Below are 19829 nucleotides of genomic sequence, written 5' to 3'. Positions count from 1 at the left end.
AGCAAGTAACTGAGAAGAGAGTTACCAGAACCTGAAATTCCCAGTCCAGAGGGAAAAACTGGTATTCCATGGCCGCCTTCAGGGTTGCTAGAGGGTGACCCCAAAGGAACTGATTCCAGGATCAGAACCTATTCCCAGAAGGAGAAGTTGCTTAAGACAGGCCTCCACTGCTTGTCCCTGTCCAGGATGGCGCTCTGTCCTCCTGGATCTCTGGAAGGAAATAACTCTCCTGTCCTGGGGAGGCCCGTGGCCGATCATCAGAGTGCATTTCCTCCTTTCCTGGGCTGATCTGTCCCAAAGCTGAAGTTTTGAAAGGAAATATAAGTTAGGAGAAAAGGAAGACAGAAGCCCAGAAGTGCCTGCTGATGTGGAAAAGAAAGGTCATTAGAGTCTCTGTCCTCAGCAGCCCCAAACGTCTTCCCGTTAGTTAATTACACTCTCACACACACCCACACCCACACACACACCGGGAGCTGCCCAGGGCCGAACTCCGCTGGAAATGGGGAATCAGTGAATTATGCATGTGGGGTTTCTTTTTAAAGGGAGATATTGATCAGGTAAGTGTAGTAGCTCATGTCTAAGTACAGACTCCAGCTGTAAACCTCTGCAGCACAGGAAGATAATGAGGCTCCACTTACTGGGGCCAGATCTCAAATGTGGGGTTGACCTCAAGGTGTTCAGAAATGCATACCAGGGTCCAAAGCCCACAGCGTATGCACCCCTGGAGATGACTCTGTGTGCCCTCTGGCCTGCAGAGAGAGACCTCAGGCGGGTAGGAACCTCTTGGGGAGGCTCTGGTTGGCTTAAGTTAACTCTCATCAGAAAACTTGTGACGCCATAAAATACTCCCACGTGCTTGAGCGCTTGTTTCTGTAACAGAGACAGAAATCCCCAAACATGGACGATACCGCCCACTGATTGCTTTACTGTTCTGCATAAACTTTCCTCTCTCTTTTATGATTTCCAACCCTCCCTGAAGCTCTGCCCATGGCCTGTGCTGACCCAAGCCGGTCGAACTCTCTTGAGAGCCAGAAAAGTCCTGATAGAGGTGAAGGTTGGCCCCACACCTCGGCTGTGAACACAGACGTCGGGAAAGGAGTGGGAAGGAGGCTTCATCCACTTAGTTGCTAATGTGTTATCTCAGAATGGTTCTTTATTGTGTCTTTTTCAATGATACTGTACGGGAAATGAATGCGCAGAGAAAGAGAGGGGAAACCAGCAAGCCGCAGCCACAGTAACCTTGTTAGACAAACACGTTGTTGAAGGGGCTTCAAGAAAAGTGGCTCAGGTTTGGAAAAAGAACCCAACAAACTGCACCAAGATACCTGAGAGCCATGTGCCCTCTTCTAAGCATCTCAAAAGGACGGGCACCAAAATATGGGCTAGAAAGTCATCATGTTTTAGGAGCTCAGCGTGGGGGGAGGGGGCAGGGGAGGGTCTTCTGATGTAAATACTGATTGAATTACAGTAGTTAACCCCTTATCTGTGGTTTCAGTTACCTATGCTCTGAAAATGCTAAATGGAAAATTCCATAAGTAAACAATTCATAAGTTTTAAATTGCGCACCATGCTGAGTAGTGTGATGAAATCTCACGCCATCCAGCTCTGACCCGCCCAGGATCCCCAACCATCAACATCATCTTCTCCCGACATCCAACCATCGACATCTCCCTGGTTCGATGATCCTCCTTCTGACGTATCATCAGAAGGTCAACAGCAGTCAAACTCTGCATCATCATGCCTACACCATTCACCTCACTTCATCTCATCATGTAGGCATTTTATCATCTCATGTCCTCCGAGAAGATGGGTAAGTACAATACAATATTTTGAGAGAGGCCACATTCACATAACTTTTATTATAGTATATTGTTACAAGTATTTTACTGTATTATTAGTTACTGTTTTAACCTCTTACTGTGCCCAACTTATACAACTTTATCACAGTATATTATAGGAAACTAACAGTATATATGGGGTTTGGTACCATCTGCATTTTCAAGCATCCACTGGGGGTCTTGGAACGTATCCCCCGTGGATAAGGGGGGACTGCTATAATGCACTTAACTGCCTATGGAATATTGAAAGTGATTTGCTAAAAGCAACCCTTACTTTTATACTCACTTTGATATTTCTATGGTGTTTTGAGACTGTCTGGGGCCCTGTCCCACCACATATCTAAGTGGCCATTCGCTCATCACGATAACAAGCTATCCTTCCAATAGGAAACTAATGCCACTAACGTGAGTGTTTCCCAGGAGAGGGGCACTGAGCCCTGCACATGCTCTGCTGCCCGGGCTGTGACCCACAGTGAGCCGAAGCAATGCACCCCCCCTGGGAGTCGCTGAGCCCAGCGGACAAAGAGCAGCTCCGAGTCAGGACCCCGGGGACTGAACCCCCGACCTTCTCCTCATTAGCTCAGCTGCTGAGAGCCTCGGGTCCCTCCCTCTGGTAAGCAGGCAGGGCCATGACACCATGACCAGAGATACAGGCTGGCCAATCAAGAGGCACAGGAACAAAACTCCGCCAGCCCAGTTCCACAGATGGCTACCCACCGTGATGGGGCTGGTTCAGAAGACAAAACTGGATCCCTGGGAAAGACCAGGGAAGGCCATGGAGCGGCTCCCAGCAAAACCCACTTGGGTGCCGTCCTCCTTTTGTACCTTAAGCTTCAGAGGTCCCCAGTGGCTAGCTGTCAAGGGCAACGAAGTCCTACCCAGTGCCTCAATCCCAAGTTCCCACTTCCGTCCCCATCTACTGCAGACAACCTCAGCCGCCACTGGCATTGTAACTGGAGCGGGGCACACCACAATGATTAAGTTTGTGTGTTTGCGAGCGGGGGCTGGGAAGCAGTGGCCCCGCTCACCAGGCTGAATTACAGGCCAGGCCACTCCCTTGCAGCGGGAGTGAATTTTATGAGCCCCCTCGTGGTGCTGTGCAGCGTCCCCTCCTGCTCCTCAGGCCCAAGAGTGGGTCTGGATAACGTTGCCTGCATGCAGGATAAATCAGCTGAACAAACGCCGCTCTATTTTGGAACACTGACAGAGACATGGTAATGACACCGAGACTAGGAAAAGATGTGGGCTTTCTTCTCTCCTGCTGATCCCATTTCACATATGTGGCCACTGGGGTGGGGTGGGGTGAGGGCTGATCCACTAGGAAAAAACTAAACTGAGAAGTTGAACGGAGAACTCCATTAGTTGTCTTCTTCCCTTCTCCCCACTAACTTTGTTAATGAAGAGAAGCAAGCGCCATGTGCCCATGGATAGTCATTCCCTCCGGCCTTACAAAAACTAAGGGATGCGGGAAGGTGATGGCCGGGAGGGTCTGGCTGTGAATGTATCCTTTTCTTCAAATGCCTCAACTGAGCTTTCATAATGTGCACCGGATGGAAGGGAAGGTGGACGGGGCATGCTCGAGGCCTGGGATTCTGAACACAACATCTGGGTTCGGCACAGCCCGAATTTCTCAAAAGCAGATATTGGTGAGGAAAAATACATAAGCATGAAATCGCAGCAATATTACGAAGTCCCTTTCTGTCTCATCGGGTGGGTGTTGTAACCAGAGGAGGATATATTGAAGGTGCAACGAGATGTTTCAGTGTCCTGCAAATAAATACAGGGCGCCCTGTGTCTGTCGTTACTTATTAACGTCTACGATTGCTCTTTCCCTGGGAGCCTCAGCACACTTTAATAAAGGGATATTGTTTTATCACCTCCTTCTGGAAGATGAAATGCATAATTCAAAGCAAAAAGGAAACCACTCACCAGCCCAATGACCTCGTACGAGCCAGGACTGGCTGAGACCCAAAAGTCCAAGCCCCCAGGCCAGTATCCCGGCCAAGACGCCACCCTGTGAGGATGACAGGAATTGAAGGAAAGGCCCAGAAATGCAGACCTGGGTGGTTAAGTCGTGCTGGTCTGAGTGCTGACTGAATGAGAGGCTCGGCTGTCAATTTTGGCTGGACCGCTGCACACTGCCTGGGATGTGTGCGCACACGCAGGAGGAATCTCACTGTACTAGCTGCTGCGTGTAGGGTGTGGGTGTGAGGGAGGATAAATCACAGAAAGAGGGAGACAGAGGGAGGCTGAGGGATGACTGTGCAGAGTGTGAATGTGAGACAGTGAAACACAGCAGAGTGACAGACAGACAGAAAGGTGGGGGAACAGACACCACGGGAAAGTGCGCTGGCCATCCAGAGCAGAGAGAGTGTGTGTGCACACGTCGGTGTGTATACAGGTGTGCAGGCCTTTGTGTGAGGCTCCATGAGGTTGGCGTCTCGGTGTCAGGACACGGCATTGCCCGCCCCACGTCCTAATCCCCCAGTGGGTAAACCCTGCACAGAGGTCATGCAGCTGTCTGTCTTAACCTTCTGCAAATGTGATTCCTGGGTCCCGTCACTCTCCTGCTGGCCCGATGGGCTCCAGGGTGGCATCCGGGGAGGCCAGCCTCAAGCCCTTTCCTTTCGCCAGGCCCAGCATACCCGCCAGGGCTCAGCTACCACCCTGTAGCCCAAAGTACCATGTGTACTTCCTTAGCTGGGATGCAACTTTCAGTGCAAATTCCACTGGCCGAAAAGAGGGAGGTGGCTGGCCTTTTCTCCAGGATCCCTGGGGTAGAAGTCATCTCAAGGGGAGAGGGGGAACTTGAATCTAGACAGACTGGGCTTGTGATATGGCAGGCCCCCAACATCAGCGGGCTGTTGGGGGTGATGGGCTGATGTGAAAGGAGATTGTGATGTGCACTGTCACTGGGACTTGAGTGTGGTATACGGTGTGCGTGTTTTGTGGGCCCTGGTGCGTGTGTGCGTGTGTGCGCGCGTGTGTCTCAAATGCAGTGGACTTGGAACGGAGGGATGGGGCAGGCAGGAGGAGGACTTCCTGGACTGTGGCTGAGCAGAAAGAGAAAACCTTGCCTCGAGCCATAAACAACAGGATACACCCATCTAGTCAGAGCTGCACTTCCTGCCGACAGGAAAAGAAAACAGCCCAAGCAGACTGGCAGCAAGCAGCGCCCGGAGCCTGGGATGGCTGCCCGGCCATTCCGGATACGCACTCCGGTGGAGTTTCAGGATCCCAGGCGCCAGATGAATCTGAGTGACCATCCAGGCCAGGATGGGAGGCCAGCCTGAGTCCAGGGGGGAACCCCGTCTCCTCCCAGGGCTGCCATGCCTGAGAGCAATGGATAGGAGTCAAAGCAACAGTGCACCCGAACGGGGTTCTTCTCCACCACTCCTGCCGCCAGACACGAAGTGAAGCTTGGGGTTAAATAAAAGGTCAGTCCTGTGTGCCTCTGTGAACCTTGTGGGACTGAGCAGGGCCGGTGAGCAAACCCTAAAGTCAGGCACCTGGTCTAGCAATGGTTTTCAATCGCAGGCTTCAGGAAACACAAGGGGCTTTTCTAGTTCCACTGGCACTTAGGGCTGCAGGGCTCAGCAGTGTGAATGCCTGGCAACGCCCAGAGAGCCCTTTCAGCGTGAATCATCCCACCCCAGGGGCCGCTGGCGCACCGCTGAGAAACACGAGCGGGAAAAGCACTGGGCTGGGAATTTAGGATGTATGGAATGTTCTAGTCTATCAATGACATGCCCTTCAGTGAAGCACTTGACTTTCCTGTTTCTCCGTTTCCTCAGCTGGACAGGATATCTGCCTTTTCTGCTACCCTGCGGGACTGCTGAGAGAAGAGGTGGCGATGGAGCCCTCTGTAAACTGTCTGCGCCGCACGAATCCCACAGGGAGATGATCAGGCAGCTCGGAGGCCACCTCGCTCTGCTGGACAAGTGTGAGGTGGCGATACTGGATAATAGTTGCCCCATGGGCCTACACTTCCTTTTGGAAGGTCACTCTAAGTTCAAGTCTTAAGGAGAAGATTAAGAGGCTGATTTTCACCCCATCCAGCCTTGTCAGCACTAAGGCTGACACTGCCCGACTCCTACGTCCACTTCTCAACTGGCTCCAAACTGAGGGAATATTTAAATGGCGTGAGTGACGGTCACTCGCATGGCCACAGCTATTGCTCCCATCACACAGGCCACATGGACCTGCTCGGGTACGTCTCTCTCCTGGACTCCTAGGCTCCTGGAGACCCATGTCGTTTCATGATTCTTGGCATCAACCAGGAGAGAGCACACTGCCAAGGGCCTCATAAGCGTTTCGTCCATTCATTAATTCACTTGAAGAGAGAAAGCCTACTGTTCTGTGAGGTTCCCCCAGAGGGCTGAAGAGTGGCTGAGGATGTATAGAGAGCCATGCCTGGGGGCCAGGCCTCTCAGCCCACGTAGAACATAGCAGCCCTGGCCCTCAACAGCACACTCTCCAGCCCAGCTGCCCTACTCCAGGTCAGGGGCTCCCAGAAAGGGGCGGAGGGAGAGCTGCCACCCACCTCTGGGCCATGGCACACGACAGGAGCCTCAGGCTGTGAGCTCCTCATCCCAGTCATCACGGCTCTGCAGACAGAGGGCTTGGAGAGCCCAAGCAGCAGCCTTCAAAGGGACCAAAGCTAGAGATCACCACAGTGCTGAGCAGCAGAAATGGAGAAATTACATCATTATCCTTAATGACGCTGCTTAGCTCAGGGTCTTGGGTGGTCTTTAGTCCCCCAAATCCTAAGACACACTGGGAGGAGCCCTGGCTGACCCCTCTAGGACCCTCCTTCTTCCCAGGCTCTTCTGAGGTCCTTAGAGCAATTTTCAGATGCCGGATCATTTGTTCTTGGAGACCTCTTTCCATCCAGGCTGGGAAAAACCAGGACGCAAGAAAGAATGGCCTGAAGGCAAAGGCAGAAGCTGTTTCCATCTCCCCCAGGCACTAGCAAACACCTGGTCTGCTTCACCAGCCTCTACACCCAATGCCCCCTCGGGAATTTGCATTTGTAACACGCACTGATGTCCCCAGGGACACGTTCCCATGAGAATGCCTCTCCTGGCCGGTCGACCCTTAACTCTGATGTGGGCTCAGCCAGCCTTTCCTGGGTCACCTAGAATAAAGACAACAGGTCACTCTCTGGGGCCTGCAGATTGAGGCTTCAGCATCCCAGTCCAACGCTTCTCCCTCTGCCTCGTCACCAGGGTGTGGGCCACCATGTGATTCCACAGATGTCCCATATAGGGAAGCCCTGCCCCAACCCCATCTTCCCTGAGCACAGCCAAACACAGCTGGGACCTAGTGAGGAGGTCAGGGTCTCAGGGCTCTTACTGCTCTCTGCTCCGAGTCCTGGAGGCGCGAGTTCAGGTTAAGGAATATGGGTCCAAGGAAGTGGAAGGGGTCAGAAAAGCCTGAGAGGCACCAGAGGACGAGCATTCTAGCTTAAGGAAACAGGACAACAGGAGCACAATAAAAATGAGTCACTGGGTAAGAGGTGCAAACTTCCAGTTATGAAATAAGTAAGTCCTGTGGGTGCAATGTACAGCATGGTGATTATAGTTAATAATACTGTATTGTAAATAATAAACGCTGGAGAGGGTGTGGAGGAAAGGGAACCCTCCTACACTGTTGATGGGAATGTAAATTGGTATAGCCACTACGGAAAACAGTATGGAGGTTCCTTTAAAAACTAAGAATAGAGTTACCCTATGATCCAGCAATCCCACTCCTGGGCATATATCCAGAGAAAACTCTTTTTTGAAAAAACACATGCACCCTAATGTTCATAGCAGCACTATTTACAATAGCCAAGACCTGGAAACAACCTAAATGTCCACTGAAAGATGAATGGATAAAGAAGATATATATATATATATACACACACATACATACACAATGGAATACTACTCAGTCATAAAAAAGAATGAAATAATACCATTTGCAGCCACATGGATGGACCCAGAGATTATTACTAAGTGAAATATGTCAGACAAAGAAAGACAAATACCATATAGTATCATTTATGTGTGAAACCTAAAATATGACACAACTTATTTATAAAACAGAAACAAACTCACAGACATAGAAAGCAAACTTATGGCTGCCAAAGGGGAAAGTGGGCAGGAGGGATAAAGTAGGGGTTTGGGATTAGTAGATACAAACTACTACATATCAAATAGATCAACAACAAGGTCCTGCTATATAGCACAGAGAACTACATTCAGTATCCTGTTATAGACTATAATGGAAGAGAATATGAAAAAAGAACATATATTATATATATATGAATATGTATACATATACACAACTGAATCACTTGGGTGTACACCAGAACTAACACAACATTGTAAATCAATTATACTTCAACAAAAATAAGTTAATAAAAAGAAAAATTACTCTGTTGTATATATGAAAGTGGCTAAGAGAGTAGGTCTTAAAATTTCTTAATCATAAGAAAAATTGTGTAACTATGTGTGGTGATGGATGTTAACTAGACTCTTGTGATGATCATTTCACAATATATACAAATATCAATTCACTATGTTGTACATCTGAAGCTAAAATACTGTTACATGTCAATTACATCTCAATTTAAAAATGAGCCACAAATCATAGCCCCTTTTCAAGCTCTTTGAGTTGTAACTATGACAAAACCCACAAGGGACCCCAACCCTACAAAAAATAGGTCCTAAAGTCAGCCTCCCGGGCCTCCCTCCCTCCTCCACTTCCCTGCAGGGGAAACGCCACAGGACAGAGTCCGATTGAAATTTGGTTCCCCTTTGCAGGCCTCAAGGGAATTCCAGACTCGAGCAGAAAAGAACTCCAGGGTTCATCTCATCCATCCGTACCTCAAGGAAAGAAGACCAAAAGCAAAGGGACCCAGCGGTCTTGTGAATGAATGAGTGGAGGGAACGCTGGGTTTGCAAATGGTGTGCTTGCGAGGCCCCCTCAACGGGGCCACTCAGGAGCCCGGCCTGGCTGAAGGCGTGTGAAACACGTGTGGTCTGAGCTGAGGCCAAAAGAACCATAGCTGAGCCCCAGAGCGAAGTAACCCGAGTATCGGCTGAATCAAAGGAAACCGATACTGCGCACTAAAAGCAAGAGTGGCCTTTTAGACTGGCTGGGGAGACAGCCCCAGCCCTGTGCAGAGTTTCTGGCCTCCTCCTTTCTGCTCTCAGCCCTGAACTTGCCTCTAACTTGAAAGGGCTAATTAAAGCCCCAAGAAAAATCAAAAGCTTGTTATCTGGCTCCATTACTCCCAGTCCTGGCAACAGCCAGTCTTGCAAAGCTGCCTTCCTCTGTTCTCTCCAAGGCCGCCATGCGGATGTTAGGACCTGCAGCCCTGCAGACTCCCATGATGAACTTTGCCTTTTGTATTATGGCAGAGCAAGGGCAGGACAAACACTTGCCTATGGGCAGCCAGAATGATCCCTGCAGCTGGTTTTACCCCCAAAAGCATTGCCCCAAAAGGCAGGATTTGAGCAAGTTTTCCGCAGAAAAAAACAGCCAACCCCTCTGATCTCAGAAGAGCTGGTTGTCTAGCATACACTTGCTATTTTCTAACGCAGGGTGTACGTGCGCATGCTCGGGGGCAGGGGTAATTCTTGTGTACGTGCACACGCATGTGTGTAGGGGTGTGTGTGCGTGCGTGCAAGTGTGGTGATGAGAGGCAAGGGGGGTTCTCCTGAAATGCTGTCTCTGCTAGTCACTCACAAGATACATGACCCAGGGCAACTCAGTCACCTTGATGGGCCTCAGAATGAACGTACAGACGGGGATCTCTAGGTGCCTTCCCCATGCCGACATGTTTAAGGCATCTCCCCAGGGACCCGTGTCTGAGTATGTAATGTACACACGCACCGCACAGCATCTGACTTTTCATTCGTCGCCTTCATTTGGGAGCAGTCCATTCCCCCACCCAAGTTCACAAACCTGTCTCATAGACTCTCCTGAGTGGATCATGTACTGTCTAGACCAAGGTCTCCAAAAGATATGTCACCCACTAGGGCTCAGCGGATATAGTGGAATCCCCTCAGTTCTCTGGTCTGGCAATGATGGTCAGTGTATTGCTTCCTTCTCTGGTCCATGATGCCTCTCCCATTTCCTAGGTGACACTAGGGGTCTCCTGGTTTTTAAGGACCTCCAAGAAGAAATGGCATCTTTTAGTTCCAGTTCAGATACCTGGAAAATTTGTCACTAGAAAACAGCCTGAACTTAAATGTGAGGGCACCAAAGACACACTTCACTGGGTCCTTCTTTCTCCTCCTTCTCCCTGCCCCCACCCCAAATTCAATGCCTGGAGGAATGGCCTTCTTACCCCATGCAGGGGAGGGGGTGCCAGTGCCCTCTGCGATCTGCCTGGCAAGCAATCCAAATTCATTTTCCTAATATGGAATTCCACCAAAGTTTTACTAGGAGTCAAGACTCACGTCCATGCAAATGCGTACTTCTATCCGGTGAGTGAATTTTCCTTTCTTCTCCCTACCTTAAGATTATAAAATTGATTTTCTCAGAGCTAGGACCATAATTTTTCCAATGGACAATAAAAAAGAAAAAGGGAAAGGAGAGTAAGTAACATAGGGTATAGAAGATGCCAACAGCTGAACTTTCCATGTCGCCTGAAGAATGGTTGAGGAAAAACTGGACCATTTTAAAGATGAATAGAAGTCAAGCCACAGAAAGGCAGATGCTTTTCCTCTTGGGTCACAAGTGAGTCAGGCTGGGAGAGGCAGGAGGCTGTGGTACCCGTGGCACCTGTAGTCCGCTCTGTCCCTCAGGCCGCACAGGCCCTGCGCAGGTCTCCTAAACCAATCTTCCTTCTCCCCTTCCTCTGGTTCCCTTCAGCCCTTCTGCCACCCAGTATTGTTCTGTGGCTGCTTCCGGACTTTGTGCCATGTCTCCTCCATGGAAATGTGCACACAGAAGATGCTAAACAAATAAAGTTTTCTAAGCAAGCTCTGTTTTCCCCTCCATGTTCACTGGACTCTCACCCTAGTTCTTCTGCTCTCTTTTTGCCATTTCCTAAAGATACACAAGGGGCTAAAAACATAACTCCCCTGAAGTTCTGTATCTATCCCAAATGAAGACTGACTGCCTCCATTACTCCCAGGAGCGGTTTTACTCTAAGCTCCCAGGGACGTGACTCGCAGGCATGGTCGGTAAGAAGGCGGGTGCAGGAGTCGTATCACAGGACACGACAATCCAGCCTTCAACAACACCTAGGGCACATGGTATCAACATCACATGATTCCCGCCTACACCAGCCCTGCCTGTGATGGCCAGTGAGCCAGTCACGACAGAGAAAATGGCCAAGAGGAAAGCTATGTTTCAGCTCCAGTTCTGACTCTTATAAGCTCAGTGCCACAGTCACAGCATGTTTGAGCTGGTGAAGATCTGAGTTCAAGGAGACCCAGAGGTGGGATGTGCTTGTCTCATCTGCAAAATGGGACAGATGATTCACACCCCACGGAGGCCACAGACGAGGCCTCCACACCACGCCGTCCCAGCCCCACAGGCCCTCCCAGGACTCACCGCGCTGCTGCAGGGGATGTCCTTCACCTTGAGCCAGGCCAGGTCCAGCGTGCCCTCACCCCGGTAGCAGGACTGCAGCCGCTCCTTAATACGGTCGTTGATCTGCTTCAGGATGAAGATGCACAGGGCCGACTCGTCCAGGGACTTCATCTTCCGCTTCTGGCCTTTGGAGAAGACGGTGAAGAGGAGGTCGTCCTCCGGCCGGACCCCGAGGGTCCGGGCGAGCACGGCCCCAGCTTTGGACAGGTAGGCAGCCTGCAGCAAGCGGTACTCCACCCCGCTGCGCTCGCAGCCGATGGGCACCTCCACGTAGGAGTTGAAGGCCGTGTCCTCCTTGCAAAGCCTCACGAGCTTGGAGGTATAAACCTGCTCCTTTGTGGTGGAGCCTGGGGGAGACACCATCTCAGGCTGAAGGGTCAGGAAGTAGACAAAGTTGCCACTGCTGAAGCCGTAGACGTAGTAGATGTCAAAGTCAGGGATGACGGTAAAGGTGTCCGAAGGGATCTTGATCATCGAGGCCACAAACTCATCGTGGAAGACATAAGCAAACATGCCGTCCGCCTCTGAGTTCTTGGTCAGCTTCCGGCTGGAGATGGTGGGGAAATACTCCGGCTTCCCGTCCACGGCCGTGGCGATGAAGAGCTTGTCGTCCAGGTTGCTGTAGGAGACAATCACCCCAAAGACAGAGCCGCTCTCGTTGACCCCCGACAGGTAGTGCTCCTTCTTATGGAAAGGCTCCCCCAGCTTGAAGAGGTCCTCCAGCCTCAGGAGCTTGCAGATGCCTTGGTACAGGCTCCCACAGGCAATCAGCCTGTTCTCCTTGTAGTCTATCAGGAGCATCTTGTTGACGTTGTTGGTGGTGGTCAGGGGCTCGTTGCACGTCTGGACGATGCGGGGCGGGTAGCACTTGGGGTTGTCCTCGTCCGGCCCTGTCTGGTGGGTCACCAGGACCTTCAGGTCACTGGAGAGCTTGTAGATCCGGTTGACGGCCCCTACGTAAATGTGCCCTGTCCTCTCGTCCACCACCAGGTGGTTGAAGCTCTCGGCGGGCTCCCCGCGGAACGTGACAAAAGGCCGCTTCTGGGGCAGCGGGGGTGGCTGCCGGGGGAGCAGAGTGGAGGAGCCCATCCCCACCATCAGAAGATGGGAGAGCAGGCAAGTCCAGTTCCAAGGCATGGCTTTCATTTCAGAGACGCGTCCTTGGGGCACGGTCGCACTCCGCACAGCAGTGTCCTGGGAGGGCCAGGACTCAGGATCGCAGGCTCCCTACAGGAAAAGGAAAGAGGCGATGCTGCGTCATAAAGGCAGAGGCTTCATTCCCCCCATAGCTTGTCTAGCTGGACCCCCAAAGCATTCTGCACACACTGAAACAGAGGATGATGCTGGGGGGAGCTGGGGCAAGGGGGCTGGTCCCCAGCGTGGGTGTGGGTCAGCCCGAGCTGGGTGGCAGCAGGAGGGCGTTTCAGTAATAATACTAGCGAGGGTGACTATGAAGACAATCGTGATGATGTTGATGATGGTGATAAACAGCCAGTGTCCACAGAATGCCCAACTTCGTGTCAGCCCCCATCCAGCACCTTCCAGAGACTCTCATTTCATCTTAATAAACCTTTCAGTGCTGGGGATCTTCCATCTGCCCCTCCAGATCTGCCTTCCACCCTTCTCTGTGCCCAAGAAGGCTGGCTGTATGGACGGCACATCCGTGGGCTCCTTGCCCTTGGCTGGTTAGACGCAGCCACTGGGGAGAATCAGCAGAAGCCTGGTGAGAGGGGGAGGGGAGGGGAGCCACACGAACTGGGGCCTCCCCATCCCCAGGTTCTGTGAACCACCTCCTACCTGCCTCCGTTTGGTCCTAGAGGAGCTAATGGGCCTCAACATTCCTACCCTCAAACACTGCCCGGCCTCTTAGAAGTCAAGAGCCCCTCTATTAACCTTCGTGCAAACAGCCCAGTTTGCATGTGTGATGCTTCCTGCTGGGACCCTGACTAGCAGCCACCTGAAGTAAGTACTACTGACACCCCTTCCTCACAGCTGAGGGGAGTTACCCGAGTCGCACTGCTAAAAGCCCTAGAGGCAGACTCAACCCAGGGCCATCCAAGTGTGTGGCAGGTTCTCGGGCTGCACGGCTCGACCATCTCAATTCACCCCAGCCAGGCACAGATGGGGATGTCCTCCGGTGGCCGTTCATAGAGCAGAATAGTTTAAACCTGGGTGGGCACCTACTGCAGGGGAAACTTCTCCTTTGTGCACATCCCCTGCCCCCGCCGGAGGGTGCATGAGGCCAAATTGAAAACCCACATCCTGGGTCCCTCTGCGTCGTGGCGGCACCAGGCCCTCGGGTACACTGCCCAGCTTGGAGCCCCGACGTCATTTTAATGAGGCAGATCTTGGCTGCCACCCACAGCGGGGCCTCCTCTGAGAGGTTTTCATTAAAGGCAGAGAACAAATGCTTTAAGAAGTAGTCAAGTAAATAAATAAATAAGTAACTCCCTGCAGAACGAAATAGCTTTCCGTCCTAGTGGTCTCATTCATTTCTATTCAAGACGCTTTCTCTGCATGTGTTTCCAGAGGATGGTTTCATATTTTTTACCAGTATGGGAGAGATCTGGGCAGAAATGGCCTACGTCTTATTTGGGGACATCTCAGCTCTTTGGAATTTCTCTCATTTTCCCCTGAAACAACTCAGAAACAAGGTGATGGGAAGAGGTAGATGGCTGAACCACAGAAACCCCCAGCCCAGCAGGGAGAGTGCCAGGTTAAATGGAAACCAAGAGAAGAAAGAAGAAAGCAAAGACTTGACACTGTCAACTAAAGTCCCAGTGAAAACCACAAGTCTCCTCACAAAAAAACATCAGAGGAGGGGAACCAGCAGACGGCGCGCCCACGACCGACAGGAGTCATGCAAGTCGAGGGTCTTCATCTGCTCTCCCATATGGCAAACGTATGCTCAGGTCACACTCCAAATGGGCAAGACGCCGCAGAATCCGAGGATGGCTGAGGCTGGACCGGGCCCTTGAAGAACCCAGAGTCAGGGAGACAGATGCTGCAGGAACCCCAGTTACTCAGACAGTGAAACATCACAGGACAGACTTCAGGAGATCACGTGAAGACAGCTGGCCTCTAACCTGGGGTGCAGGAGCAAGGAGAAGGCTGTGGGAGGCCTTGGGGAGGCCATGGCATTTGGGCCCCCTTGGGGAAGGGTCCGCAGAGCCACAGCAAGGGCATTTCAGCCAGGCGCATGCCGGGAGGAGTCTGTCTGCAGAGCATGGTTCGTGAGAGTCAGGAGGAGACAGGGCTGGCAAGGGACCAGGACTTGTCAGGGTGGCCCTGGGAGGAAGAGAGCACAGCCTCCACCCCCAGAGAGGAGCCTCCGTGCCCCTGTTGATTTAGCCTTTGCCAAAAGAACTGAGGACAGAGCTGAGGCCTCTGAGCTCCGTCAGGGCGGGGAGCGCCTGCCCTGCTCACTAGTGTGTCCACAGTCCCAGGGCCACACCCGACAGAGTGGAGACTCAAGAATTCTCTTCTGACTGGCAGGAAGGGGAGCTAGAGGCATGGAGAGGACCAGCACCTGCAGAACCATTACCGCGCCCTGGGCCCCCATTACTGCACTGACCAGAGCACTGATCGCTGGGGTCAGGAGGGTGCTACCTGCTTTTCAGGGGAAAAGCCACAAGCCAATCAACAACTCCCTAAGGAAGCTGTGATCCAGAGAAGTTAACTGACTTGCAGGAGGTCACACAGTGAGTTCAAGGTAGAGAAGGATTAGGCTCACGTCCCTGGACTCCAAACCCAGGTCTCTTTCCACTGCCTGCAGCCCGTCTTCTGACTTTACTTGAACCCACTTCCCCATCGCTCCCTGGTCTGGACGAGCCTGTTCTTTGAGTGCCACATGCTCTCCTGGCTAATACGACTCTCAGGACACTGCTGCCAACAACCAAATTCCAGCAGGGTTGGTAATCCTCATTCCAGACAGGCAGGTGCAGGCCAGGCCTCAGCCACTGGCCCTCTACAGTCCCCGTACTGGAACCTGCCGAGCACTGGGGGAAGTGTGCCTGCCACACCCCCGCCTCACTGTACACACTCACGGACCCACAAGCCAATCAACAGCTCTCTAGTTTGCAAGAGGCAAGACGAGGAAGCCTGTAATTATAAATTTACTGAGCAGAAAGGTGCCAGCGCTCATTCTCCATCTTCTATTAGCCGCTGAAATGAGACACAGTTATGCATCTCAAACACTTGTCACCCTCATCTGGGGATGTTGGAATTACTGCGCCTGGAGAGGCGGGAACCCACAGGAAACAATAACGTGTGATAGGAATAACTAGCCTCTCATTTTACACACCACGAAAGGGACTGATTAGAAAACAAATAAGAGAAATGGAAGAGAATGAGGAACTCGCAAGGAGGTGGGCGCCAGCTTGCCTCCCCAGAGCCCCACTGGGTACCACCACAGGGGTGAGCCAACGGCAGCCCTTCCACCCCAGCTCCGGACCCACAGGTGGGCTGAGCTGCCTGGCCCCGCCCCCCAGAGCTGCCCGAGGCTGCTCTGTCCTGGCAAAGCTGGACTTCCCCAGTGGTTTCCATTCCAGGACATCAATCCTTCAACCCTCCTAAGTGATGCCCCAAAGTAGGAAACCTCATCGCCATCCCAGGTCCCACCCACCGTTTCTCGCCTGGGTCATCGTTTAGCTGGTTTTTAAAACAAAGTATTGGAGGTAGCATTCAGCCCAACTCTGACTCCTCAAGGCAAGGAATGTGGCCGAGTGACCCCAAGATGGCCCCGGAGGACTCGCCGCACTAGGCAGAGGGGGAAAGGGGTGCGGAGACAGAACTGAAAGGCTCTGAGTCAAACCCAAGCACGCTGCCAGTTTCCCTTCTTGGAAATCAAGTTTTAATTCTGCATCATCTCAGGGGAGATGGGAATCATTTTTAGAAGCTGATCATCATTTTGATTAAAGAAATTGAGGCTTTGTTCTACGTGGCAAGTAGTGAAGAGCGCACACTAATTTTCATGAAATAGCACCATCTTCTCAGATTCCTGAGTGGCAGAGAAGAAAGTTATTATGGAGTAGTTTAAAATAGCAATTACCTCCCGAAATGAGAGTTTACAAAGTGTTTTCATATGTGTTACCTCGTTCTGATGGTGCTGCGCGTGGCAACCCCGTTAGGCAGAAGAGGTATTTGTAAGTATATGTCCTCTACAGATAAGGAAACAGAGGCACAAGCAGGTGCTGGTCCTGGCTGGGGTCACATGCACTCAGGGCAGTACTTGGACATCTCTTCAGCTCCCCCTGTGGCAGGCACATGGTACCTTCCCTGACCTTCTGGACAGAATCCTGTTCTTAGGACCTTGGTTATGGGATAATAGAACATTCAGAAAATGTCTTCCAGGATCATGTTTCAAAACACAAGTCCCAATCCATCATGAGTCTAGAAACCAACTGAGTGGGTCACACATGCTTTTTTAATTTTTCTAGTGAACTAAAATAGAAGGGAAAACAAGAGTATGCCACATTTAGAAAGGATAAGGCTTCCGTGAGACTTTTGTTTCAGCCGGGTAATATATATGCATGAATGTGACGTACGTGTCCTTCTTACTGCTGGTCATTTTGATGGTGAATTCGATGTCTCCACCTGGCTGGGCCACGGTGCCCAGATATGTGGTCAAGCATTATTCTGGATGCTTCTGTGAGGGTGTTTTTGGATAAGCTAATCATTGAAATCAGTGGACTTTGAGTGAAGCAGACTCCCCCCTATAATATAAGTGTATGGCCATCCAATCAGTTGAAGACTGAATAGAACAAAAGTCTGATCTCCCCGAGGGAGAGGGGATTCTACAGGGGATGCCTTTGGACTTGAACTATGACACGGGCTCTCCTCTGAGTCTCCAGCCTGTGGTCCTACCCTGCTGATTTTGGACTTGGAGTCTCCATAATTTCATGACCCAATTCCTTAAAATAAATCTATCTCCCTCCCTCCCTCTTTCTCTCTTATATATATATAAGAGAGAAAGAGAAGTTTTATACATATATATATATATATATATATATATATATATATATATATATATATATAACTTCTCTTTCTTTGGAAAACCCTGACTAATACAGTCATGATCAAAAAAAAAAATTGAAAGACACTGTTAGAGAAACCATTCATTTATCCTCTGTGGACCCATGATCCAGTCCTTTGCCCTCTCTCAGTCCAAAGCCTTCTGGGGAAATTGACTCCACCGCTGGTTCACAGGAGTACACATGACCAGAGCCCATACCAGTCAGCACAGATTGGAGGGAGGTCATAGTGACTGGTTCAGAGATGGGGACCTCGTTGGATCAAAATCTCTGGGAGACAAAAGAATTTGGATGGGAGTGCTGAGGAAAAAGTTCTAGGTCTTCCATTGGATGTGGCCTGGGAGAGGGGCAGGCTTAAGAACTGCAGGGAACCTTCTTGCAACCAGGGTAGTTTGTGGGGAGCCTGAAGGGAAGGAAGCCAAGTACGGAGGAGAGTGGAGCTGAGCCAGGGCATGGAAAGTACTGAGCTCTGGGTCCCAGTGATGTCACACAGGTGTCACACTGAAGCCAGCTCCATGCTTATACTTCCCAGCTACATGCCAAAACTTCCCCTTTTACATAAGCCAGTCAGGGTTCCGGCATTTGTTAATGAAAAAATCCTAACCCATATACAGAAGAATCCAGCCTTCTAGCCAAAGGAGTAAAGTGTCTCTCCACACCCTCTCTAATAGACTGTTATTTCACAGCCAAAGAGATTTCTGTGCCCCACTGCCCCCAGAAATACACTAGAATTTTGCAATTAGTGGGGCTTTATCCAGGTGAGTTTTGGGGGCTTGTCTGCTGGGTCTTTGCCTTGAGGGCTGTGCTGGCAGGTCTCTTGGGATGCTCTCCACCTGTCCATGCCTCACTGTCTTCCGCACAGATGGTTTACACTGTCCAGGGTGACCGCCCCCACCCCCTCAGCTGTGGACTGATTCTTCAGATGAAGGATGCCTGACCCTGGTACTGGCCTAGGACAGCCCCCACTGTGTGTTAGCACAGGAACTCACATTAGTGCCCACCAGCATCTCACATCTTACAAACTGTTCTATTTGCCCATGGATGCTGCCCCCTCTCTAAAAAACACGAGCTTCTGAAGGTCAGAAATTACTATGTATTTTCCAACATTATTCTCTCCAGTTCCAAGCCCAGATCTTGCTACATGGTAGGTATATAACAAATGTTTGGAAATACATGAATGAATGGGTGGATGAATTACGAATGGACAAATAATGAATGACAACTTCACAGAGGAGTGTAAGAGATGGCAGCTGGGATCACCCACAGCTGAAGTACCAAGTAAACTGTGGTGCTGGACCACTCAGCCCAAGCTCACAATGCTGATTTTACTGGGTTCTAATCCAGGGCTTACAACTACCTAAAATACTCCATTTTGCCCGTTAAAGCATGACTACAAAAGCACCAGGGCAAATGCATCTTTCAGACACGGTTTACAATGAGAGCTGCTAGTGCACCAGCTGTAGTATCATAACAAGTTGCCCTGCATCCACACATTAGACTTGGAGAACTTCCGCCCTACTCAGCAGAGGAAATCGGCGCAGAGGAGAAGGCCCTGGGCCTGAAAACAAAAGTGCAGCAAGGAAAACAGACCATGCAGGAGACTCAGTTGCTGGAAGTCAGGCCAATGAGTGTTGATCGAACATGTACCACGTGAGGGGTTCTGAACTGGGTGCAAGGGGTACGGACGCTCCAAAGCAGAAAACAGTAGGCTTTCCCCCGAGTGGTTGAGGGTGTCCTATTGGGCCCTGCAGCTGTCCCCCTTTGAGGTCATCCATAGTCACTAGCAAGCTGTGCAGAGCTCCACCTCCCAGCCCCTCCTGGTTTCCGAGAAACCAGGAACCTCTTTCCCCTAAGGCCTTCCTACTGGGCTGCACTAGAGATAATTCATCTCTTGTGAAGGTGAGGCCCAGGGACAGGAAGCTTGCTACCCATCAAAGACATGGTTCCCCATCCATGCAGCTGCTGGTGCAAAGTAGTTGGTAGGAGGTGGCACCAGCTATGGCCAACGTCTCCCGGCCTCTCCATTTGCACATGGCATCCAGGTGTGACCGCATGAATGGTGAAGGAGTGTCATGGTGACACTTACACATCAAAGCAGGTAAGATGGTGGAGCCTTGAGATGGAAGGACCCACCCACCAACTGGAGACATCCAGGTCAGATGAGAAATAAACCACTACTGGGCCAGGGCTCTGAAATGGTGGACTTGTGTGCACCTGCAGCTGGCACCGTCCTGAGGAGCACAGGCAGAAACACAGCCAGCACGCTGCATTTCAGAGCCAGATTCAAACCCAAGGCTGGGCCCCTGGGGGCTCCATCCCTTGTAATGCATCAGGTTGACCCCAGGGAAAGTCCTCTTGAGGTGTC

The 19829-nt window shown here is 51.2% G+C and overlaps 1 protein-coding gene across 1 annotated transcript in view; it reads right to left on the bottom strand.

Moving 5' to 3' along the window:
• Positions 1-19829, bottom strand: part of PLXNA4 (plexin A4) — a 410094-nt gene that overhangs the window by 333550 nt on the left and 56715 nt on the right. The window contains exon 2 of the mRNA XM_006202300.4: positions 11394-12659. Coding sequence (XP_006202362.1) covers positions 11394-12578 — 1185 coding nt within the window. The 5' untranslated portion in view covers positions 12579-12659. The remainder of the gene's footprint in view (positions 1-11393; positions 12660-19829) is intronic.

The sequence above is a fragment of the Vicugna pacos genome, chromosome 7 (genome assembly GCF_048564905.1).
Source record: "Vicugna pacos chromosome 7, VicPac4, whole genome shotgun sequence".
NCBI classification, from domain to species: Eukaryota; Metazoa; Chordata; class Mammalia; order Artiodactyla; family Camelidae; genus Vicugna; species Vicugna pacos.
The sequence above is the reverse complement of the archived record's forward strand: the minus strand, read 5'-3'. Positions and strand labels throughout refer to the sequence as shown.